The sequence below is a fragment of the Dryobates pubescens genome, chromosome 6 (genome assembly GCF_014839835.1).
Source record: "Dryobates pubescens isolate bDryPub1 chromosome 6, bDryPub1.pri, whole genome shotgun sequence".
Classification (NCBI taxonomy): Eukaryota; Metazoa; Chordata; class Aves; order Piciformes; family Picidae; genus Dryobates; species Dryobates pubescens.
In genome coordinates, this window is record NC_071617.1 from 18,703,683 (window position 1) to 18,729,974 (window position 26,292).

Genomic DNA, 26,292 nt, shown 5'->3' on the forward strand with positions numbered 1-26,292 from the left:
AAAGGACCAGAGTTTTGTGTTATGGCTGTGCCAGGAAAGGCAGCAGCTTTCCGTTTGCCTCCCCTGCCAACTGTTGGAGAGATTATTAAACTCTTTAAACTTAAGGCACAGAAACAACTTTCCCAGAACTTTCTGCTGGATTTGCGATTGACAGGTAAAGTATCTTATTCTAATAGCTACTACAAAATATGTATCCCAGCTTTCTTCAGAATCCAGATTCTAACTAAGGAGGTGGTATTTACATGATGACATCTAACAGCAGCTCAATGACTTTTGAAGACTTCTTTTGAAAGTAGTTTATCTTAGACTATAAGTAGATTTTCTGTTCCTAGAAAGTGTGTGGTTTTTATAAATAATAGAGTAATGTTTAGGTAGAAATCATATTCCTGTGTAAAATATGGGTTGTTAATTGATGTGCAAAAATCCAAGCCTTCATAGTACTTTCATCATTCCAGTTTCTAAATTCAGTTTAAAAATTATCATTTTTTCAGATTATTATATATCGCAGAAAGTGCTGTAACTCATTGTGTAGTTTAATTTACTATATACTATGTTTAGGAAGGTGGTTTGTCTCAGTTGATCAGAAATGTGCTAGCTTTTTTGAACCAGTAATTCAGTTTTCTCCAGATTTATGCCAACAATGGGTGACAAAGCTGGCACTGTTCAGTCAGTGGTGAATTTCTTTGCTGTCCTAGTGGTGGTGGCTGGCTTTTGCAGTAATAAATGCAGTGCAGCTTCCTGTAGCTGGTGATTTGATAACATTGAAGGTGCAGGCTGATAAAGATTAGGATATGAGCAGGAAACTCGGTTCCATTTTCTGAACAACCAGTCTCCTACCCTGGAATAAAAACGTCAGCATGCATTTAGTAAAACTAAAAGTAGTAAAGTCTTCCAATATTTCTTACTGCATACTTATGTACTGAGCAGCTTAACTTCTCTCAGCATCTCATCATGCTTCCTAAGGATCCCTTTGATTCATTAGCTATGTTTTTAATCCTTATTTTAATCCTTAAACTTTTTTCTTCCTTGAATATAATTCCTTCAGGTGTTAGACCCGCCCACTTAGGTACAGGTATTCTTTCCTCACCTTTCAGCTGCCCCACTTTCTGTAACTACCAGTTGCTTGTATTCCAACTTTTGCCTTTCTCCATCTCATCCCTCATAAACCCATAATTTTTGTGAAGCTTCATTGTATAATTTCTTGCTTCTTCAATTTCCTTGAAACAGAGGTACTGTAGTGAAATAGGGAAATAAGAGTAAATAGGGAGACTTTAGGATGTCGAACACAAGTGCTTACTTGCAGAACAGTACTGCTAGTTTATGGATGAGAAGAAATATTCTCTTTATTTGGTTCTGCAATGTGTATTACAGACATTGCACTGAAAATGGTTTGTTTTTTTAAAATAGTTGAGCATATCTTGTACTATGAAACAAATCTGAATTGTGTGCAGTCTAGCAGGTGTGTAATCATTTAACTGGACGTGTCACTGGGTCTGTTCTGAGATAAGCACACTTGTGCTTTAACAATAAACAATGAGTTTATCTTTGTGAACTGTGTCTTCTGGAGAATAAAGGCTTAGTATGTGTTTTGTGTGTTGCAGACAAGATAGTGAAACAAGCTGGTGAACTCAGAAGTGCCCACGTTTGCGAAGTGGGCCCTGGACCAGGAGGAATTACCAGATCCATTCTCAGTGCTGGTGTTGAACAACTCCTTTTAATTGAAAAAGATGCTCGATTTATTCCAGGATTGCAGGTACCAACTGGAGAGCCATTAGTGTTAATATATCCACAACATGGAATAAGAATGGTTTAAGAACATACCAAGTTTCCAAGTGTCATGTTGAGATATTGGCATTGAAAACATGTGCATTATCATTTGCTTGAGGATGAAAATACGCAGGATAGCAATTAATTGTGCCTGCTTTCTCACAGGCCCTCCAGGACATGATCTGCAACTGCATTAAGGCTGAGGCATGTTTTTTTCAAGTCAAGGTGTTTCAGGTGCATTTTTCACCATGCAGGTGAAATAGTAGTTTGAAGGTTTGATGTAATGTCATTTGGTCTTACATTTAATTTCAATCCTAATAATTATGCTTTCAAGTTTGTAAAACTGTGAAAGCAATTCTCCAGTTAATAGAGTTCAAAGAGGATTAAGATACACACAAGAATAATGCAAGAATTTTAGTATACATTTTTAAGAAAAACATACCTATACTTTTGCTGCCCTTTATTTTTTTAAGTTGTTACGTGTTCACACATCGTTGTGCCATTTTTTCAAATGCCATTTACTTCTATTCCTATTAAGCTTCCATGTTTATGGAATTTGGATGTATAAATCTAGCAAGAAAAACAGCCCAAAGTATTTTCAGATTTCAATGTTCTCTTGTGCAGATTGTAGCAATTCAAATAGCTGTCCTTTTATATTGTACTGCACCTTCTGTAGTAGATCAGCAGTGAAAATAAATAGGAAGCTCACTTGAGAACTACTGCCACCTCTTTGTAGGACCAAACCAATGTAGGATATGAATGAAGCATGCAGTCCTTAAATCTGAACATGCATGTAGCTGTGTATTTGTAGAATTAGCCACTGATAATTTACAATATTCAATATTTGCCTTACATCTTCATGTCAAAACTTCATTTCACTTTTTGAGTGGGGGCAATCAGGACTGGTTTGGGATTGGAGACAATTTGAGTTTAAATGATACTTATTTTAATTAACAGAGTTTTTAAAGTACTTACACATTTTTATAATCTTTCAAAATTGCAGTCACCCCAACAGATTTCATTGAATAAAAGTATGTTTTTGGGGGTCTGTAATGAGGTTTTGGTATGTAATTATCTTCACTACTCAAGTGAATTAACTTCAGTCATTATTTTTAATTGGCAACTTCACAGTAGAAATAAATGTAAAGATGTTATAACTCATAACAGTGTACATCAGTAAACAAGAAATATGTTGCTTCTACTAGTGTTAAATTTGGTATTGTTTTTCCCTCCAAATAAGGTGATACATAACAGAATGAATCTGGGTTTTGTGATAATGTGTTGTAATACCATTTTTTTCCCCTTTTTCCCCATTAAAAGATCTATCTAAACAAAAAGCTCATGAAAGGGTTGAGATTTGAAAACAGAAAATGCCCAAGATTAAAATAACAACTGGGAATTAATACTTAAAAATGTCTCTTTAGGTAGTTCTAAAATCACTGATGTAAAGCATACAGCATTTAACTGTTTTTTTGGGCTGTGGTCTCTATCAGAAAGCTGAAATTTGGGTCCTCTTTACTGCAAAACAAATACAGTGCAGAGTAAAAGTTTACACAAGCTGTCAGTTTTCTCTTAAAGTATCATAACCTTCCTATGCCATATGCCCTAATAGTTGTTAGGCTGGAAAGATTTATGAGGAGAGAAGGGATGCTTTTAGCCAGAGAGTGGATTGAATATAGAATTCTTCAAGGAATGCCATTTCATTTTTCATACTATGCCTTTTATGTTTTCTTTGTGCTCTTTTGTTGTGTGTGACGAATGAGAGGATCTGTGTGATGGTGAATCGCTTAGCTTGCATGCTTCATGCACAAGAACTGGAACTCTGTCAGCAGCTCTGTCACTGGGGACAGTATCAGTGGGTTTCTGAGCCTTTATTTCAAATCAGAAATATACAGCTATGATTTTCTGCTCACAAATTAAATGCAGTTCTCATTTACGTGAGTGCAATACTCAAAGACCTCACAGCTCCTCCTGACATGAAGGCTATTATTAAAAAAAAAAGTTAATTTGTTGTTGTGTAGGCAACTCTGCTGTTTTCTAACTTTATTGATTTTACATTATCTTTCATCCTGTCATAGCATTTGTAACAGCTTCAAAAAAAGATTTGACAAATCGTGGCAGATTAGTTAATTTCTATGCCATGTAATTGCTAGTGGAATGCTTAGAAGTCCTTTAAGTGGTTTGGAGTTGACCATAGATTTATTCCTTTGATTTGGAAATAATTGCACTTAAAACATGTAGGAACATTGAATTTTTAGTTAAGCTCTTTTTTTTAGTACATTACACACAATGTAGCTCTTTTGATGGTTAAGAAAAGAACTTCTCAGAAATTTAAAAAACCATGCAAACATTTTGTGTATACTTAGAGAAAGCAGCACTTTCCTTTGGCTCAGAGACTTGTGAAAGCTGTTCATGTGCCTGAGCATACAAACATGATTCACCCTGAAGATGGAGCTAACAATGGTGAACAGTTTCAGTTAAGCCACCGTCACTTAACTCTTTATGGGTTTGAATTACTGTGCTGAAGCAAAATTGTCCTATAAGCATGTTTTGTTATTCTGAATTAGGAGTGCTACGACGATGACATTTGATATTTAAAAGTTGACTTTGCTTTTAAATTGCGGGGTGGGGGGGGGGTTGCCTAGTTTCATACTATAAGATAAAAGATTAGTGTTGTATTAACACTAAAAAACTAATTTTGATTGTGCAAACTGTCATCAGAAACAAAAGAATTGCTTGTCAAACCTCAGCTGGTGCAGTTTGCATTTCAGCCTTTATTAAATACTAGATAAGCTCCTGAAGTGGGATAGATATGTTGACAATAGAGAGGGGTTTGTAACTATGAAAATAGACAAATGTGTGAGATTTTTCTCTACTGCTAGGTACTTGTTTGGAAACTCCTTGGTTTTTAATGATGTGAGTTCATACTACTACAGGGAATATTAAATCTTTCCCTTTCCTTTTTTTATGTAGAAGAAAAATGACTGAGTATTTTTGCATCTAAAATTGGATAATAGGCCCTGTAGCTGCAGGGGAGACAAAATACACAATGTGAACCTTGTTTCCATAGGTAATAGATCTGAAAGCTTTTCAAAACCTGCTGTTTGGATATTGCTTTCATCAGGTGAGGCCCTGTTAGTGGCCCACGGTTTGTTGTTCTAGTTGAAGAGGCTCTTGGCAGTCTTTTCAAGTTTCAGTTGTGAATAGTAAGAGTATACTGAACCATACTTAAATTTTTTTTTCTTTAGCATTTCTTTTTGATAGTAGATACTTAGGAAGAGTGTGCAGATACACAGCAATGGTTTTCATTCCTGCTGTGGCTGAAACTGGAAATCAGTTTGGTCACTATTCACTGAATTCTGCTTGCTTTCTTGCTTACAAACAGATATTATCTGAAGCAGCTCCAGGAAAAGTACACATTGTTCATGGTGATATCCTGACATATAAGATGGAGAAAGCTTTCCCAAAGCACTTAAAAAAGAACTGGGAGGATGGTTAGTATTTTAATTTGGTTTATTTCATTTTTAAGGCTTCTGAGTTAGCCTTCTGTGGTGGTACAGTTGGAGTTCACTCAGTGCAGGGCTTACTCTCTCCTGGTATGTTTTGAAGGTAAAGAGAGACAAGCTAACTATTTCTTTACAGAAGGAATCAAAAAATGTGGAATTTGTGTGACATTCGCTTTGGTAAACAGTGAAGAACTTTGCAATTACTAACATTAGAGTGTCTTGTCTGTAGAGTAATGGCTCCTGAAAAGTGTAAAGTCAAATGGTATATACTTCTTCCCCATTTTTTTTTCCTCCTTTTGAAGAAGGTAGAAACCACAGGCATGTTGTTCTACTAACATTTCTGAAATTTGCTTTGAAACCTTTAGGAAATTTGTTCCCAAAAATTTAGGTTTTGCATTGCTTTGGGGTCAGCAGGATACCTTTGCCAAAAGTAGAACCTGCTCACATTTTTTTTGTGTGAGTTGTTTTTTTGTTTGTTTGGGTTTTTTGTGGGTTGGTTGGTGTGGGGTATTTTTCTGAGGTTATCATAGGACTCAATTTCATCTTTCTTTTGGCACATGTATTACTGTTAAATAAATGAGAAATGACCTCTCGGTCCCATTTTCCAGATTTTTTAATTTAAGATAGTGTCACTGTCTGCAGTATCCAAAGAACAGTAAACTGCTTTCTGACTTCAGACATAAAAGACCATGCCACATTATGTTCACCTTGAAAATTTCCATGTTGTGTTTGCCTCATTGCAAAACAAAACTGTGAGCAAATGCATGCGCAAAGGTGTAGCGTGTTTTTTGCATATTTACCTTCCTTGAACGTGGATTCAAATCATTGTCTTTAGAGCTAACTAATTAGAGGTAAGAGATACTATTTTGAAACCACTGGCTTTTCAGATTTTCCTACGACAGTAATATAGAAAAAGTATTTGGCCATCTCTGATCTGTGTGTACTATGGCAAATACACTGAAAATATCACAGCCTAAGAAAGGCATAATGAGTGAAGCGTGCCAGCACAATCTTATTCAGGTTATTAAATAATGTAGTAGCTAAGAAACAAAACACTTGCTTTCATTTTGTCTGCTTCTGTTGCACTCCTGCTTAGACATAATCATAGCCACTAATGAAATACTTGCTTGGTGTTGTACAACATACATAGGCTGATAACAATGCGTAACTGAAAAATATGTATTGCTTTGTATGGCTAAGTCTTGGCTCTAAGATCTTTCAGTTTCAGAGGACTCTGTACAGAAGGAAAGCTCTATCCAGTTTGAGTTAGGTAATTGTTTGGGGGATTATGTAGACTTGGGTTCCTGCGAAGAATGTGTTTCATAGAAGAATGCGTTAGGCTGTTTACTCTGTACCTCTAGTCATAGTTTAAAATCATGGAAACAATGTTGTAGTTTTGCTGTTCTTAGAGTTTTGCTGTTCTGGAGTAGCTCAGCTGTGAGCTGCTGATCAACTGAAAGCTTCTGATTTATTCAAACGTAAATGAGAACCAAATTTAGCCACTTTTTTCCAACTAATTACTGAGAATAGTAACACAGTTTTGTCAGTGTAAGACAAGTGTAAATGGAAAGGCATAATTTTGGCATGGCATGGTAAAAATTGTTTTTGTATTTTAAGTCTGTGTTGATACGAACACATCTTTCCTACTTACAAGTTCTTTCATGGCAAAATCTTACCCCAAACTTTGACAGTTGCTTTTCTTCCATCAAACATTAACAGAGCCACCTGATATACATATCATTGGGAATCTGCCCTTCAGTGTTTCAACTCCTCTAATCATCAAATGGCTTGAAAATGTTTCCAAAAAGGATGGACCTTTTATTTATGGCAGGACTCAGATGACATTGACTTTTCAGAAGGAAGTTGCAGAGGTAAGATGTTAGTGTTTTCCAAAATTTTACAGAAGCCAAATTAAGCAAAAAGTTCTTTGCATGCAACCTTTCTTTTTCAATAGTACAAGCCCAGTCTTAATTGGCTTAAGGAAGAAAGACTTGGTTCAATTTTTAGTCTGTGTGGCTGTAAGTGATGAATTTTAATGTTGACTTACCTGCTTGGATCCTTTCATAGCATATAAATATTATTTCTTTGAAAATTCCTTATGGATGGCTGTATTTCCTTGAGTTGTTTAATTTGTTTTTCTCTGAAGTCTAGTTTCCTCAACGTTAAAAGACTCTACAGCTCTTTCCTGGTTTTACATATCTTTCTTTTCTCAGTCATTCATGCACAGTTTCATCAGTTTTTCCTTACCTTTCAATCATCCCAAGAAACACACTCATTTATTTTGTTTGCCTTCTTAATTAAAAATAATTTTTTCGAGAGACCCCTTCTTTGAATAAGGAAAAATGAAAATCTAACATTATTTCCAGTTGTGATTAAACACTTAAAACAAAGGCAGTGTTTGTCAAGACCGTGGAAACTGGCTTTTTGGAACCAGACTTGAAATCAGAATTAATGGGTCGCTAACAGCTGCTCTTTGTGAAAGGGCATTTGAGTTCTGTTGCAGCAAATCCAAGAACAGATTAAGATTTTACTTTGTCTCAAAGAAGGCCAAACTAGTCTGTTATATTGTACTGCTAATTCTAGATGAGCTGATATTCTAGATCAAGTGATACTAAGTTGGCTTATTCCACAGTGCTTTCACACCTAATAATTTGTTTCTGTTGCCATTGCATGAAATGTATCATAGCATAGAGGCTGGAAGACTTCTTGCTTTGCATTTATGAAAGCTGTATGGCTTCTTACCAGCATCTCACTTGCTTTAAATTTTTTTTTTTTTTTAAAAAAAGCTGGATTTCCATCTAATTAATCTAGTGTTTGTGAATAACTTTTTCTTTGCACAACCTAACTATATGTGTTGTCTTAGCTTTCATCTTTCAAAATAAAATTCTTATAGGGAAATTTTGCTGTGGTTTGTGTGGGGGGGGGTATGTTAGATTTGTAAGACTTCTACATGCAAGTGACATGTCTGCTGTAATTTTTTTGAGTCATAGAAAACCATATTGAGCTGGTTTACTGTATCCCTGAAGTCAAGATTCAAGACAATTACTGAGTTATTTCCAGTAGGTGGCTCTAAAGAACAGTAGGGACAATCACCTGATAAGAATATGCAGGATTTCTTAATTTGGTGCTGAGCTCATGTGATTTCAGGCATTAAAAACATCCAGATCCTTGTTCCACAAGGACTTTGTATAATATGAGATTAGACCCTTGTTGCAAAATATGGCTAATGGACTATGGTGTAAAATGCAAAGTGATGATGATTCAAAGTTTTGTGACAGCAGTGAAAAAATTGGCTTAGCACTGAGTGAGAGTGTAAATGCACTCTGTTCTTTATATAGCCGTAACCAGCTGCATATGCCACGGGTGACATGCAGATTATAGTGCTTCTGCCCTCAGCATAGTGCAATGAGATGCAAAATACCATGAACTCCTAAGTTTCTTTGTGCTTAGAATGCTGAGAAATTAGAAACACTAGGAAATTGATTATCTTATTCAAGGCCATGCAATGAATCAGTGTTAATTGTTGTTGAGTTCACATTTTGGGATCTCTTGATTCCTGTTCATGTATCTGTTTAAACACAGATCTGCCACTGAAGACAAAATGATTCGTAGCTTCTGATTTGTGTTTCCATAATTGATTTGACATCATGAAAAACTCATTTAAGAGAAACTTTCTGTTTGATGATTAGGAGAAAGGATGATAATTAAAATCTGTGTCTTTTTTTCTAGCCCTCTGGAACTGCTAAAAGTTATTCATTATGATTTGGCATATACAATACCAGGAAATAAGAGACCAGTGTACTGCAGATACAGTAAATAAGTCGCTGCTGATACTTTATGTATCTGCAAATTTGTGTTCCTGAAAGGAAAATGGCTTGTACTCAAAAGTTTGATGTCTTTACTGTATATTTCTAAGCTAAGAGCCTCAGAGTATATGCCATAAGCTCAGCAGAATGGTATGCCATGAAATGGAGCCATGTGCTTTCTAATCAATTAGGATAATTTACCTTTCTTGCTGGTAGTAGTTTCCTGCTTTTCTGTTTCTTTGTAACACAGCTACATTGGCATGAGTTATGTCAGTATAGACCTGTTACTACAGACCACTCTATTTTGATATGATTTGATTAAATTGAACTGTTGATAAGAACCAGTAGTTACCTTATATACTGAATGCTGAGGCCTGTTAAGGGGGATAAGGTCAGATATCCACAGCAGTTAACAATGGTACTTCTAAGTGTTGAGCAGATCATTTTGTCTGGCTGTGGTTTGTAACATTGCTTCACCTTAAATTTGCCACCTAGGCTGGCTACTTCCCGGCCCACTTCCATTAAAAATGCGTCATACTTCATTTTAAATAGAAGATCTTTGTCAGTCTCTAATTTTGAGTAAAACTGGGCAGAGAGTCGTTTGCCTGAACTGCTCTGCCAACATGATCTGCAGGCTGGGAGGTGGGGTGCTAAACTGTTGGAGAAATATAAGACAGGCGTGTTAGAAGAGCAGAATATTTAGAAATTTTGTGTATAACACTGCTGTCTATTTAGAACACCAGGCAAAAGGTGCTAATAAAATGGAAAATAATTCAGATTTTTTAGCAGCAAACAGAAGAAAATTTACCATTATGTTTTCATAACTGATATAGGTTAAATATAAATACTTATGTTCTAGGAAGAAAAAAAAAGTTGTATTGCAGATGCAGCTTGTGCACTAAAACGTGTTTAAGATTCCTTTATGTGGTCAACTTTGCCAGTTTAATTCTTCATGTGACATTTTGCTGAGTCATTCATAATGGGGGATTAATATGCATTTATGAAAACCATAATTGTATGGTATAGCTCACTGAAGAAAACAATAAGGATTTGATCCTAAGGTAGTTGTTGAGAGTGGCTGATAATGAGCAGCATTAGAAGAGCTGTCAAGTGCCACCTTGATTGCATTTCAGGTTAGGCTTCAGAATCTGTGTTTTGTTTTATGCCTTTCTAGAACTGTAGTACCAGACACAAAGATGTTAGCAGAACTCCAGCATGATTTACTTAGGACAGGTTCAGATGCTATGTGTATTTTAAAAGTAGAAACAAAGAAACTTTTGAGAACTGGGGGAGAAAAAGCCTACAACACTAGGTCAAGTTACAGAAGTATGGGACAAACCTTTAGCAGGCCCTGTTGCAATAGGGTAAGTGGTTTTAAACTAAAAGAAGGCAGATTTAAACTAGATACAAGGAAGAAAATTTTTACAATTAGGGTGGTGAAATACTGGAACAGGTTGCTGAGAGAGATGGTAGTTGCCCTATCCCTGGAAGCATTAAAGGTCAGGCTGGATGAGGTTCTGAGCAGCCTGATTTAGTTAAAGACATTCCTGCTAACTGTGGAGGGAGTTTGGATTCAATGATCTTTAAAAGTCCCATCCAGCCCAAAACTGTTCTATCATGGCGTGAGTATATTTTCAGTATTTTTGTGTTGCTTCAGCAGTGCCATACTCGGGCAATGTTCCTACTGCTGTGATTGAAGTGGTTTGAGATGTTACTGCCTAGAGGTGGATGTTGTTGGTTTACATCCCTTCTGTAGGTGGGAAGCAGGAACTAACTGCATGGGACTTGTCAGATTGTTTTGTGGGAAGTAAAGATTGGTTTGTTTGAATTGGCATTGGAAGGACTGAGAGTGTGGTCATTAGACCTGTTTCATTTCCACTGCAGAGGTTAAGGAAGTGCTTATCAGATTGCATTGTTAGACTTTTCAGCCTGTTTTTTTTTTTTCCCCCAAGAACAATAATGGATAGTTGGTTTTAGTTTAGTAGGTTTCCTCTGAAACAGTAATGAAAGTAGATTTAAATTCTGATGTAGGTGAAAAGAATCACTGAGCTTTCTTTCAGAAACATCGTTGAAAAGTATTTTATTTTCTCTGTGTTGATTCTTTAACTACCTTTCAGGAGAGTTGGGTTTAAAAAAAAACCAAAACCCACCACCACCAAAATTTTAAAAAAAGAAACAAAAAACCCAAAACGAACCAAACAACTCAAAAAACTTGAGCAGTGCATTTAATTTTCTTTGTCCTGAATAGATAATAAGCATGGCAGCATGTCATGATTCAGCTTTTCATCTGCAGTTACGTGTTGCAAAGCTGTTGCCAGATATGCAAATTTGGTTTCATCCTTTATTTTTTTTATTAAGGTAATGGTAAATAAGAATAGAATCTTCAAAATTCTATTTCTTAATAGTTAGTGAAATGTCTCTTTCCATTTGAGACTTCTCATATGTCTTGCAAGGTCATGTACATGTAGAAAACCTCCATCCAGGCTACTTTTTAGATAGTCTTTCTAAGAATTTTTTGGGGGGAAATCAGGGAATTACTAAATTGAGCTTTAACATATTAGAGGTCCTTTCCAACTCAAAGTATTCTATGAAATCCTCTTACTGTTAGGCACTTTACATTGTAAAGTAGTTCCAGCTACCTTCCTTGTATGTATTGTAAGTGTAAAGTACTTAATAACAAAGAAAATTTTGGTTTCTATCTGATTCTGAGTTCATGGAACTTTGTTTCATCTTGGATGAGGAAAAAATAGCAATTTGATACAGAAAGAGCGGAAAGAAAGGATGTGAGAATACTGTCAGCTGGTGTTATGTGTGTTTTGATTCCTGCAGTCAGAACAGTTTTAGTTCTCTTGTGCTTAAAAACATACTTCTGTCACTCATTAAGTTCTGCAGAAGTTCAAGGAGCTCCTTTTCACGCACATTTGATTTCAGGACAGAGGTTGCTGCTGCCTTGGATTAAAAAATTCTAGATGAACTGGGCATAAACTTTGATATTAGACTTAACTGTCTTGTGGGTTGTTATCTTTTGACTTCTGCTTTGATTATACTGAAAATCATGCTTTAACATGATTGACCATTTGATCATTTCACTTTCACTGACATACGTGTTTCGATTCTTCAATAGAGACTTACCGCTAATGCAGGAGGTAAGCAACGTAGCAGGCTATCTATTATGGCTCAGCATCTCTGCACAGTTGAAAACCGTTTTGTAATCCCAGGCCAAGCATTTGTTCCAAAGCCAGAGGTAAGTTTTAATGTATTTTTTGGGGTTTTATGTTAATTTGTCAATCAAGCAGTATATCTGATTTTGAATATGGAACACAGTTGGGCACTCTAGTTCAACACCTCCATACTGCAAAAGTGGAATGATGTGATACTCCTGTAAATGAAGCATACTTGCTTCAAGAAGGTGCTTATCTTTGATTCATCAGAACTTTGACCTTCAAACCTGCAAGAGAAGCATACTTCTTTGGGTGTTTGTAGAGAGGGAGGCTAAGATTTAATGACAGGGTAGTCTGCTAGGATTGTAGCATCTTTGGAAATCCTGCTTCATTTATAAACAGTTTAGTAATACGCATAGAAATGTTGATGGGTCTGATAAATAAAAGCATTTCATTTGTCATCTTTGTCAAAGATCTCCAATTTTACCATGTCTATAATTTTGTGTTTCACCCTACTTGTCCTTAGCATATTTAACTCCCTCCTATTCGCTGTAGCACTTTGTCACCTACATCCCACTGCCTGTTTAAAAAAGTAACATTTTTTCTCCCTCCTATCTTCTGTTAAGTGAGTAGAGAACAGTTTCTTTGCTGTTCTCTGATTGCCACTGGTTTTTATTAATAGCCATTATGAATACAGCAATCAAGAGTTAATAAACTGCATTTTGAAAAGACTGTATCTTTTGTATTTGTAAAAATATGTGCCTGACAATAAGAGGGATCTCTTTCCCCTGAATGCATGTGGAAATCTACTGTTTTGTTTTAGAAATTACTTGTAGCTTAGGAAATTATTCTTATCAGTTCATCAATAAATCTTTGTGGTGGTTTTAGGCTATGCCTTTAAAATTTAGGTGCAGATTTTGAGCAGAAAAGTAGAAAATATAAATAAATCACTATTGGGTGTAAAAAGGAAAACAAAAGATTATTCTAAACAAGCTAATTGGGTAAATGTCTAGGATAAGAGGAGCTGTATCATAACAATTCTTCCCTTTTCTCTTCTGATCTTGGCTGTTTTGCTTCACTTGGGAGAGATAATCTGCATGCTTTGGCTGGCCTTGGCTAAGTCTAACCCACTGCTTCTCTTTCTGCTCCTTTCTCCCTTGGGACGAGGATGGGGTGGGGAGGCAGTGGAACGGCTTCCCTGGTCTCTTGGCCAGGGGGGTTTTCATGTTGTTAGCTAATTGTAATTATCTGTATAATATTGTAAATACTGTATATTTTGTACACATTCATTGCATTCCATTGTAGAGTGTAGATTTTGCTTGTAAATACAGCTTCATTTGCTTCGAACTGAGTTGGTCTGGCAAAGGTAATGTTGGGGGGAAACTTCAACCCACCACAATCTTCCACCTTATCACAGTGTATCTTTTAGTCTTTTTTCCTGTTCAAATTTATCTTCTTGAAAACCTTTGGAAGGTCATTCCCTCTCCTTTATCTGGTCATATTCTGATAATGATTTAAACTTTTGTTAGTATTTCTTGAGCAAGTAACTGTTCAAACATGTTAAAAAGCAGACGTGACAGCAGTCTGTTGTGAAGAAAAATTACCGTACTTGAGACATATTCTTTGCTTTGAGCTTTTGGATTGGGTTGGTTGGGTTTTTTTCTGTCTCCTAGCTCAATGAAAAATAATTTCAGGATGCCATCTTAGTGTTAAATATGTGAAGTAGGGGAGATTTGTATGGAATATTGGAAGAAACTTCTTGACCCGAAGCGGTTCTCAAACACTGGAGTAGGTTCCCTGGGGAGGTGGTTGAATCCGCAGGTCTGTAAGTGTTTAAAAGTTGCAGAGATACAGTGTCGAATTCAGGGCCAGAATCAGTAGAGTGGCTGGACTCAATGATCTTACAGACCTTTTCCAACTGAAATGATTCTGTGATACTAAGTAGCATTCATAACACCAAAATTCAGATTTTGTTACTGTTTCTCAATGGCAGATACAATTTGAGGGTACAGTAGAGATAGTGTAGTCAAGTCTTGTGCAGACTGTCTCAGAATTGGGAAGCTGTAACTGATACTCATATTTTCCTGTACTGAAAAGGTCCTAGTTGACTTAGAAATAATTCAGAGTTGTGACAAATGTCTTAGTATAAGCAAATCCTACAGTCAGTTGGTGCTCTGTTGAATAAAAAAGGCATTACCAATAAAGGCAAGCAGATTTTTATTTAATTTTTTTTCTTTGAGTTAAAACAAATATTGCTTATATTGCAAAAGCAGAAGGTACAAATCTTTGAGACAGACCTGGCACCTTTTTTCACTGTAGTTTGGTTCCTTCAGACTCCTGTTGTAGATTGATCTTCTGTTTTTTATAGCAGTAGAACTAACATGGTTTTAGATATTACCATTTCCAATAGAATCTTTGTTTTCTTGGAAACCCCTTTTAGTGTGTTGTTAATGGAGTGTTGTTAATCTCAGTGCTTGATTTTTGTTTAATAGCTCTACAAAGAAGTTCAGATACCACTGTTTAGGGGGGAAAAATGCTTATGTAGTGGATGGGTATTTAATTTTTCTCATAGTATGCAATTACCTTCTTATGACCTCCTGGAAAACACCTTTTGTTATTACTTTACAAATACTCGTTTTAATTCACATGCATCCAGTGATCACACCTTAATGTCATGTTTTTTGGGAGTGAGTTGTTTACCTCATTTGATCAATGAATGAATAATATTTCAATAAAGACTCTCGGTTTATGGAGTGGTGCTGCACAGCAGTGTGTCTAACCAAAGAAAATTCAGCTTCTGTGTCATAGTTAAGTCTCTGCAGTACCAAATAATTACTGATACATTAGGAATAGTACAACACAAGCTCCTTGAATGGGTACCTGTGAAACTCAAAATAGCTATGTAACAGTAGTAGTACAAGCAGGATGTATTTCTGTTCTCTATATATTAAAAACTCTTTATATATTGGATTCATAAGACATTCCACTCTCTCAAATGCTCTAACAGAAGATGTTTCTTTTTCCACAAAATAGACATACAATGTAAGCATTCTGTCATACAGTTTTAGTGAATTTCAGGCTAATGGTATGGGGAATTAAAATACTATCTAAATATAGAAAGGAAAATAAAAAAGAAAATGCAACCAATTGGTTTTGTTCAAAGACTCATCCAGCATTATCACATTACTAAATTTAAAGGCCTGGATCATGCCCCTTTTCATTCCCTTAATGTGTGCTGCCCAATTAACATCAATTTGATTGTCAGTTAGGGAAGAATTTAGATAGAATATATGCTGCCAGTAGCCAATCTGAAACACAATATGTATGTTTAAATAAATGTTTCAAGGATCTAAAACCAAAATGAGAGTTAAGAAAATAAATTTAAACAAAAGGAGCTCTTTATCACCATTGTATATTACATTTTACACTAATAGAATACATGGGAATGAGCCTGAAACAGACCCTCCAGGAATAAATAGAAGGACCTAAAGTTTTTTTAGAAATGCAGAAACATAAAAGAAAATAAATGGTGCCTGTGTTATTTGGACTGTAAAAACCTGCTTTGAGCAAGTACAAGCCAGAATGCTTCAAAGTTTTTTGTGAACACAGATAATTGAGTTTTTATATTGTGTGTCACAGTTTGCAGGTGTTCTCATCGTCATGGTGACATTTCTGTTGTCATATTGGTAGCAATTGGTGAATGTTGTGTAGACAATGCCAAGTAGACATTTCTTTCACAATAATAAATTAAACCCACAGCAGGTGGCAGTTGTGGGTGGGAGAGCCATTTATGGCAAGATCTGAGTGATACCGCTGATTCTTCAGCCTGATATACAGAATATACAGTGTAGCTAAGGTGTGTGCAGATGTGTCTGCTATTTAAAAACCACAGAACTGAGCTTCTTGGATAAAGAGTGGTAGGATTTTCTTACTTCCTTGCATCATAATTAAAACTGTAAAATACCCTATAACACATGGTATGTTGCCAATAACCTGTTTTGCTAAGTAGAAGCCATCGGTACATTAATTGTACTGTCAGTGATAGTTCCTTTTTCTTCAAGAAATACTACTTGGAAAGCCAAAAAGAATTGTTTGAAAAATCAACAAAAATAAGTACTCTCATAGCAGACTTAAGCATTGTTTCCTACTTAGTCTTTTTGCGGATATCTCTTTAAATGAAACACCTTGCTTAAACATATGCAACCTAACTGCTATATGGCACATTCTTTCAAATAATCAAACTACACTTAGCACACAAAGAAAGCCTCAGTGGAGAGAAATGACTGTATTTACACATAGTCCTGCAGGTTGTAACCTGCGTTGCTCTCCTGCTCTGTGGATGGGAAATGGTGCTGCTTCGAAGGGTAAATCCATGCTCCTTGCTGCTTTTTAAAACAGGAAGTACAGAAGATTACACCCGCGATAAGCAGAAACCCTGCTGAAATGAATCCTGTATAAACCGCTCCTCCTGGTTCATGTTTACTGCTTTCTGGAGTGTTCTGGTCCAGAAAATTTGAAATAATTTCTCTTGTGTACCAGGATGTTGGTACTAATCCAAAGATTCCTGCAAGAATGAAGCAGACTCCTCCAGCAAAACAAGCGTGACTTTTGCTGTCGGTGTCCCCTCCCAACTTGGTACATTTCATTCCAACTGTAGTGATGCAGATCCCAAAGGCTGATAGAATACAAGACAGTACCATGGTGGTCCGTGCCGTTTGGATGTAGATGGGGAGAGAGAGAACAGAGTATTTCAGGGTACAGCTAAACATCCCAGTGCTGTACCATGTGCAGTCCATCCAAAGTCCTTGCATCTGTGTTATAGCTGTTATTATATTTGAACCAACATCTGCATTAACCTTCCAGTTTGGTAGCAAAGTGGCTGTGATATCTCCAAAAACACCAAACAAAGCCAGAATAAAAGCAAAGAACTGCAGACTTGCTGATGCCATGATGATTATCTGCTGTCACCTTTTGTCTGCCCGTTTCTCTCTTGTAAATGAATGCAACCGGCTGGTAGCTTCGTAGCCAAGGCTGTAGCCTTTTGTGTAGTAGGGAGGAAGGGGAGGAGGGGAGGTGAAGTGCAAGGAAGAAAGAAAAAAGAAAGCAACAAATGAAAAAGCTTGCATGTAAAATCAGAGCTATCTGAATGAATATCTGAACGTGACCCTGCAGCAGATGAGAGCAGCAGAGCAGCTGTACACAAGGTACTTGAAAATAAATGATGGTAAATGGACAATGTTTTAGAATTACTCAGAAGAAGGAGCTGCTGCCCACTGCTGCCCTTTCATACATAATTGCAAGCCATCAAGCAAAACCCATTTTACTGGGGTTGTGTTTGGTAATGGTATACAGACTGCAGGCTTACTAGACGAATATACATTGTAAATGGAACATAAAAAACTTATACATTAGAAGTCATTGTGGGAAAACGCTGCGGTACAAAATACCTCGTATTCTTCGAGTACCTTCTTTAAGTGTGTTGATGTTTGTAGTCAGCTCCTGTTGACAGTGTTTTAATAATGAATGCTGTAAATAGTAACTTCTATTTAAGGTATAGCTAACATTTTCAGTTATTTAAACACTGTCATTTATATAATAACTATTAGGAAATATGTTTTTGAAGGAGAATAAGGTTGAACTTACTTTTTCCAGTATTTTTGCAATTAAGTCATGTGACTTTTCTAAATGAATGTTTCATTTTTAGGCAGAGATTCTCAGTCCTTGACTTAGAGCAGCAGTATTGAGCAAGTCATAAAAGTGAATATGATCTGCTTTTGTCTAGAAAACAAAACACTGTTTTTTCACAGATACGAAACAACTCAGTTATGTAAGTACATTTTTTTTTAATCAGTCACTTACCTGTCTGAAATAATTTCCAAATTTGCCATGAAATGGAAGTTTTAAAAGTTCAATATGAAACCTCCCTGCTGTTCTTGCATAGAGTCAAATTTCACTTGACAGATGAGAACACTGTAGGCAGTATTATAACTGTGCAGCTGGGAAGACAGAACTGCTACATCAGCTGGACTGTTGGGATAGCAGGCAAGAAACAACAGTATGAAACCTCTGCTAGGAGGATGAGAAATGCTGTCGTGCCTTTTGAGTGGGGCTGTGTAACTGGCAGGCTTTGCTTTATATCAGAGTCATAAAGAAAGGGCGGTCCTCAGTCTGGACTGTGTTTTCTAAGATACTATCTAAATACGAACAATAATACTAAAATTGGTCTTTAGCATTAGAAATGTTTTTTTAAAGCCATAAACCGTGGCCATAGACAAAGTTGAAGTAAGTGGAACAGAAAATATCTGCAACATTGTACTCTTTTTTTCAGTTCATTTTACATAAGACAGCAAGGTTTTGATCAATATGTATTCTAGCACTCTTTAGTAATCCTCTAATGTATGTATTGTACGTAGTTTAGGTAATTGTTCAAGGATGTGCGAACTTCGTCCAGCATCTGTGTATTAAAAATGTTTCTAGTTAAGGTGAGAACATTAACAGATTTTTAAAATCTTATTCCAAAGACCTGCCTGTTTCTCAATCCCTTCAGTTTGTTCAGACTGCGAAGAGTTCCTTTGGCAAATACCTGTCATTTGCTGTTTGGGCCCCATGGGAAAGCTGCTTAACTTCCTTCTGCAGAAGAAACTGACATGTCTGGATAGCTCAAAACTCATGAAAAAACGTATTCTGGAAGCTGTTTAGGATCTTGAGTTAGCCTTTTTCATTGCTTCCTTTTTAAAATTTCACCATCAAGAAATGTGCCAACACAAATGCAAACTGATGCAAACAGTAGCCATACATTACATTTAAAGGGATGAAGCAAATTAAAGGCATGATAAATTCAAGTATAAGCACTGCAAGTGTCACAAAAACACAGTTAGGTTGCATTGCTGTTTGTATAGCACTTACAGCTGGATGTCAGGTCTGAGATGTTTTCTCCACTGTAGATGTCCTGGAAAAATGCAGCTCCTCTTGAATGGAACTATCCCTTCGCATATAAAACTGCATTGGCATGTATTAACAAAATTTCTTGGAATGTTGGGTTTTTTCTGTTCTCCACAGCAAGTGCATTACTGCTGTTTGTGCGCTCTCGTAGTTCCATCTACCCGAGAATAAAGGAGTACTTTGTTTAATGAGTTTTGTTTGACAAACACTCAGTAAGAGAAAGCAGAGAGATTATGCAGAAAAACACATGAAGGCCCTTAGTCCTAAATACATAATGATATCTAGGTTCTATGATGAAAACTCTGAGCAACAATTAGGAATGCAATCTTGAGAATCCAGAAACTCTGTAGACTTGGGGATTTGGGGGGCAGCAGCAGGGGAGGGGGGGATTCATTTATGTTGAGCTAAGAGCCAAAGCCAGAAGGGTTTCTTGTTTGTCTGTTATTGGAGTTTTTTCACTACAGATAATCTTATTAAGAGTTTAAATTTCCTAAGAAAGAGCTATGCCATTTATTTTAATTTGTAATTGGAACAGTAGGACATTTCTATTTAGCTACAGGTTTTTCTTGTCACTTCTTGATACCTTCATTCTTCTGTAGGTCATCCTATACCTTGCTACCTGTATATGAGTCTTGTGTAAAAGAATGAAGGAATAAAGCTAGTAATAAGGCTCATATGTAACTGGAGTACATCAGAGAAGTGGTCTTGATATGGTGGCACTTGAAATCCAGAAGAGGAGCAGAGCCTCTTTGAGTGTAGCAGTGATATACCCGCAGGTTCTGTGCCTGACTTTTGGGTTCCTGAGGTCCTGTTTGTGAGCCTGTTGTGAATGGAGTTACTACAAAGCTGCTCTTACACAAAACTTAGATTATTACTATTAGTGCAGCAATACAGTTATTTTCTGATGAAATTCTTGCATTGGAAACCCTTGCACCAGAACAAGAGTGCTATGGGATACAAGTATCTGGTGTTAGACCTAACATTTGTCTGTACTAGACAGATAAAATGCTGGTCCTGAACACTTGGTTGGTTAAAGAGCTGGTTTAGAGCTATTCTAGTAGGATCTCAGTCTCTTGTAATGAAGTTGTGATATGCCCTGCTTAGGTTTCACTTCCCTGTGAGTAAATTACAGCTTGAAAAATAGTGTGTGGGCTTGATTTTAATACGTGTATTGCCTACCACGAGACCTTGATTGTCAACAGTTAGTAAAAATTGTCTCGTTTAAGCTTACTCTGATTTGGAGTGTAGGTTTCATCAAGGCAGCAGAATTCTTTGAATTAAAGTGTTCTGTCCTGTGTTCTTCCTACTCTTACAAAGCACAGATCCTCATTGTACAGATACACTAAAACAGCAAGGGATAAATAAATGCTTTACTCTCGACAGTTCAGGATATATCAGTTGAATAATTTTCACATTAATTATTTTGTAAGGATTAAGTATTATTTAGGAAGTATTTTATTAACATACTTGGTGGGGTGAAAGCAAGTGTTACTAGTGAAATGTTCAGCAAATTAATTTGTGTATTTTAAGTGCTCATGTGTTCTCTTACTGGCTTTCGTAATTCTACTCAGTATTTTATGCATATTAAGAAGGTTAGCGAAAAATAGCGTGTATCATTTTAAAGGAGCAGCCAATTAGAAGTGAAAAGCTTTCCCCTGTATCTGTTGCTATAGTAACCAGGCAGCTTTCCTGGGGTCCAAAGAAAACGCTGTCTATAATGGAACAAATGCTGAGAAATGCTGTGTTTTGTTTCAGAAGCAGAAATTATTGCCCACTGGCCTTGGGACTCTGAATTGAGCTGTTTCTGTCTTAAACTGTACGCTGCATCAAGGTTGTGTTATATTTTTCTTTTTCTCCAGCAATATCAGTTAATGATGCAGATCCAAAGAGCCCTCATACCTCACTTAGAAGCGGTTCTGCAAAACTGAGGTGACTGGGAGATTCCAAATGGTCTCGGGTGGTTTCCTTATCCCTAATTTTGTGGGGAAAATACCTTGGTTTATTTCTTGATAAAAGTGTAGATAAATACAGACACATGTAAATAAGCCCTTACTGTTTCTCTACAAGGAGCTAGGTGGTCATATGAAGTATGTGTTTGCCCTGTTCCACTGTGTGAACACAAGTTTCCCCTGTACTCCTATGACAGGTAGTAGCTTTGTGTGGCAAAGGTAGAAGCTGTCAACACTTGAGAAACTCAAACTGCTTTGAAAAATTGTGTGCACATTTCACTTCAGATTCCCTATGGTCCTTTTTCTCCTCTTTTTTAAAATATGCTCTTTTGTCTTTATATTTTAGTAATGTTGGGGTTTTTTTTCTGTCTTATTCTTAACTCTAGCTTTCAGAAAAGGTGGAAAAGTAGAGAAACAGTGCTAGCAGTGTGCTAATCCTGGGAACTTGCTTTGTTTTATTCCATCATCACAGTTAATTGGTATTTGCTTTCCTCTCTCTAGCCAGTATTTTCATTCAGCTTTGTAAGTTTCTGTTTACATGAAAAACTCAAAGTCACTTGTATTTCACAGTTTCTGTCAAAAGCAAATCCTAGTACCTCTGCTACTTGACATACTTGACAGCTGAACTGTTCCCACTGAAAGTACAACCTGGATGGATGGCCCCTTTGTGTTAGAAGAGTATGTCCACATCAAACGTTGCTGTGATTTAATTGATTAAAAAAAATATGCACAAACATTGGGCAGTTCTTGTTTAAGCAGTATAAAAACCACCACAAAACTTCACTTTTAAAAAGTACTCTCCTGCTATGGGTATTCTCAAACAATTAGTACACTCAGAGTGTGCTTAGAACAGAAGCTGTTCTTTGGCCTGAGTGTGTCTTCTGTTTTAGTCAGAACTAGCACGTCTTCAATTTAATTGATGTCACACAGAACCTGTCCTATGAATGCCAATATTGACTTTCAAACCTTCCACAAAGATGGAAACTTGTCCATTCTTTTAATCAAGTCTGAATATTTTTAAAGCTGGCACTTAAAAATTCTGGAGCCACCCAATACTTGTACAAATGGTACTAATTCTCAGCAGGCTTTTCTGCAGAAATTTTTCATTCTACTTTTGTTAATGTCTAGTATGGAAGATGGGCTGTGGAGAACTTCATTTTTAGCCCAACCTTTGATTTAATGCAGAAATATACACATATGCATACATATATATACACACACATATGCACACATATATACACACACATATGCACACATATATACACACACATATGCACACATATATACACACACACATATGCATACATATATATATATGTATATGCATGTGTGTACTGAAGGGAGGATATTATTCCATTCTGTTTCTCAAACACAGGGAAAGTGACTTCTGTGAACTAAAGTGATTTTAGAACTGTAAAGGAAGCTTGAAAAAACAAAAAAACACAACTTTGTAGAATCACTCAGATATGTTTTTGGATGAAATGTGTTACACAGTGTAAATACAGAGTTGTATGATCATTTAAACTGAATGCAACCTTCTTTCTACCTACTGTTCCTTTATAGACTGGAATTTTAAAATGTTAATATGTTGAAAATAATTCCTTGGCTTACATTTTAGAAATGCCCTAGAGCAACAGAAAACATGTAGGGAATGGGTTTGATTTCTAATTATAATAGCAATTTTCTCCAACTGCCCTTCAGCCTGTGTATCAAATATTGTCTAATTTCTGTATCATGTCAGAATTGTCTTGTGGAAGGATCTGAAGCAAGAAGAGCTAATTACTTTACAGATTACATGCAAGTTATTCTAGATGGAGGAGGTGCCATGGGGAAAAAAGTACTAAGTACTAATGGCATGCAAAATAATTGGAAATATGTAGATAAGTAAGACTAAAATTCTGCAGGGCCTTGAAAGTTAAGCCAGATCATTATATTCAAATGCTCTGACATTGGTTACTGCACAGCTGTGTGACCTGTTACAATATCTTGCTGTGTTCAGCCTGGTTCCTGGTGTCTCACTGGTAAACTTCAGTATTGCAACTCACTTTTGTCTGTCTTTTCCATATAGGTGGATGTGGCTGTGGTGCATTTCACTCCATTGGTGCAACCAAAGATACAGCAGCCTTTCAAGCTAGTAGAAAAAGTGGTTCAAAGTGTTTTTCAGTTCAGAAGAAAATACTGCTTCCGTGGAATTGCGTAAGGCTCTTGAGGGAAAAGTTCTCACTAATGCTTGTGAAAAGTTCTGGGTAATGCTTTTGAAAATGTCAGCTACTAAAAGCAGCTGAGAAACACCTGTAGCTATGTGTTTGATTTTATTCCTCCCATTTTAAATGTGCCATCATAGTTCATCAGATCTTTTCCATTTTAGAATGCTTTCTGAATAAAAAACATGAGAAGAATTGCTTTGGGCTGCAGTTGCATAATTACTGTGCAATATTGTCAACCCTATTGAAGTTGTTAAAATTACTGGAATAAACTGGGGAGCTTTCCAGCAGTTTTTCTGTCTCAGAAACCCATCCACTAACTACAGCATTTGTTAAATGGGTTAAAAAATGAGAGTGTCAGAATTCAGAACCAGAGATGTCAGTAGGAGGAGGGAGAATGTAATCTGTGGGAAATTTTACTTATTTAGGAATGATGTCAAAAGGTCAAATTCTTGTTTCTGTTTTTGCCCTTTTATGGAGTTCATCTTGCTGAGAGAACTTACTAGGTTCTCTGACTGTTGTGAGCAAGCTGCAGTCTGTTCACCAAGGATCCTGTTAAAACCCCAGCACGGCCATGTCTTTGACTTGGTATGGGAAAACCCCAGCATTCAGCATTGTAGAAGGTGTTGACACTGCTCCTGTTAGGACTGGAGGCATGCAGATTGGGCTATAACTGAATGTTGCTGGGCATGGTTCTGGGCCTGGTGCAGTCTAGAATCAGCGTGCATGCCACCTTACTGAACTACAGGCCTTCTTATGTCACTATTTTAAAGGTGAATGAACATAGAAGTTTGCCTTTGCTTTTGGGTTGGTTTTGCTTGAGGCAGTGAATGTCATTGATGTCTGGGATACAGACATCTGATCTAAAACGAGTACCAGTTTGCCCGAGTTAAGGTTTTTGAGTATGCCTTTGGAGGTAGCTGGAAAATGAGGTATCTGAAAGTCTAGATTTGTATTTGATTTACAGAGTGGTGGTTTGGGTGGGTTTTTTTGTGAAAGAATGGTTTTAGTTGACAACATAAGCAGAAGGCAGTCAGCTTATCCGCATTCTGTAGAGTATTTTTGCTGAAGTTTAAGAGAAAAGACAACTATTGTGTAATCTCAATTTGCTAATAACTGCTCTACATTCTTTTGAGGCAAGGGAGGGGAATCTGAACTTTTGAACACCACGTATCCCCTAGCAGCTTATATACTTTAGCCCCAGAATGCAGCTAAGAAACAATCCTCTTATTCTTTAGCTGACCTGAGAAAAATAGCCAATGTTGGTGTATAATAAGGCTATTAAGTTCATTGTAAGCTACGTCTATCACATAGACGGTATAAAAACAAAGTAATAGAATCAGTTTATATCTGTCTGTAAATTCTGAGATCTAAGATGTAGTATGTAAGAGTAAGCTAGGAAGTCCTTGAAGAAAAATACTGTAGTTTGAATTGCTGTTTGTGGACATTTGGAAGACAGCTCATAGACTATATGTAATAGATGGTTAAACATTTTTGGCTCCAGCTATGTCTTTTTACTACCAAATCAGAGAGTAACTTAAGGAGGGATATTAAAATCAGGATTAATCTATTTTAACCTTGCTGACATGGATGCTGAACTAATGGGGAGATTTTGGACTTGAAGTAGCACATACTTTAAATGAAGTAGTGACAGAGCTAAAAATACACTTTAGGACTCCTGGCATATTGTCAAGTTCTAAATATTAAAAGGTGAATGATACTTAAATACTCCCTTCCGCCACCTTGGGTTTTTTTCTGGCAGTTTCAAACACTTAGGCTGAAAGTGAGTATATGGTTTGGATCTGATCTGTTTTGCACAACTAAATCTGTTATTGCTCTCTAAGCATGAGGGTAACTTGAAAGTGTCTCTGTGACTGTGTGCACAGCCAAAGTTCTTTTGAATGTGAACATACGTGCATGTGTCTAATGTGCAGTGTATGCATGTGCTTCCCTTGTCATTATTTGCATTTTCAGATAAAGGGCTCTTGGCGGTCTCTATTTGCTTATTAGATAATGAGCCCCAGAATGAAAATAACGACATAGTTGTAAATCTGTATTGAGTAAACTCCCAAGAGGGCCCTGTTACTCTTCATGGAAACTGAATTTTTGGGCTGAATTGTTTGAATTTGTTTGTCTTCTCCCCCACACCTTCTAGGACCTTGTTTCCTGAAAGTGGACGTTTGGAAAGAACTGAACAGCTGATGATGACAGCCAATGTTGATCCAACTCTGCGTCCCTATCAGCTCTCCATGTCACAGTTTAGAAATCTGTGTAATACATACAGGAAAATGTGTGATGAAGACCCAAGCCTTTTTGTGTACAATTACAGAGAAGAGCTAAGGCAAAGGAAGAAGATGAGGAATTTACGTAAAAGTACCAGTCAGCCAAAACAGCCTGAAGAGGAAAATCAGCTGTAACAGCTGTAATTGCAGCAGACTTTCTCATTAGTTTTAACTCCTTGAGCTAGAGTTGTTGATTCGGTAATGGAAGCTTATATATTCCTACATCTGTGCAGGTATGGAAAGACTACTTTTCAGAAAGTGGTGAAGAGAGAGAGGAGGTGTTCCCATTTTACTTATTCATTCATTCAGCTGCTGAGGAAGGTGCAAAGAGTCCTGTTACAAGGTGCCTCCAGGTTTTTTTCACTTCAGGGAGATGTCTAGAACACATACCAAGAACAAGGTATGTTGTGAGATGTGTAATTAAGGTAGGATACTTCTGAAATAATTGAATTCTATATGAATTGAAATGTAAGAAACACTTTGCATAGTTTGACAGGTAAGGTAGTGTTTGGGGTTTTGTGCTCTTCTTATTTTGGCACATGGTATGTGCAGAGTAATTGAAAAAAACAAAAGCCAAAACTCTTGTATAAATATAATAAAGTGACTGGCTTAAAGGATGATAAAGTGTACAGATTTCCTCAAGGTCTGCTGATACTCATTTATGCAAAAGCAAAG

At 36.7% G+C, this 26,292-nt stretch overlaps 2 protein-coding genes across 2 annotated transcripts; one reads left to right on the plus strand and one right to left on the minus strand.

Annotated features, from left to right (window-relative positions):
* On the plus strand, positions 1-26,137 carry TFB1M (transcription factor B1, mitochondrial). Its single transcript, XM_009907193.2, has 7 exons — positions 1-154; positions 1,602-1,753; positions 5,153-5,261; positions 6,993-7,144; positions 12,204-12,323; positions 23,200-23,327; positions 25,491-26,137. The coding sequence occupies exons 1-7, from the start codon at positions 22-24 to the stop codon at positions 25,750-25,752; spliced, it is 1,056 nt and encodes a 351-aa protein (XP_009905495.1). The 5' UTR covers positions 1-21; the 3' UTR covers positions 25,753-26,137.
* Positions 16,429-17,189, minus strand: CLDN20 (claudin 20). Its single transcript, XM_009907192.2, has one exon. The coding sequence runs from the start codon at positions 17,187-17,189 to the stop codon at positions 16,530-16,532; it is 660 nt and encodes a 219-aa protein (XP_009905494.1). The 3' UTR covers positions 16,429-16,529.
* Positions 26,138-26,292: the final 155 nt, after the last annotated feature.

Excerpts from the sequence above, each read along its gene's own strand:
- CLDN20 (XM_009907192.2), bottom strand. The coding sequence starts at position 17,189 with ATGGCATCAGCAAGTCTGCAGTTCTTTGCTTTTATTCTGGCTTTGTTT.
- TFB1M (XM_009907193.2), top strand. The coding sequence starts at position 22 with ATGGCTGTGCCAGGAAAGGCAGCAGCTTTCCGTTTGCCTCCCCTGCCA. Across the intron at positions 1,754-5,152 it reads GATTTATTCCAGGATTGCAG|ATATTATCTGAAGCAGCTCC; the intron begins GTACCAACTGGA and ends GCTTACAAACAG. Across the intron at positions 5,262-6,992 it reads AAAAAAGAACTGGGAGGATG|AGCCACCTGATATACATATC; the intron begins GTTAGTATTTTA and ends AAACATTAACAG.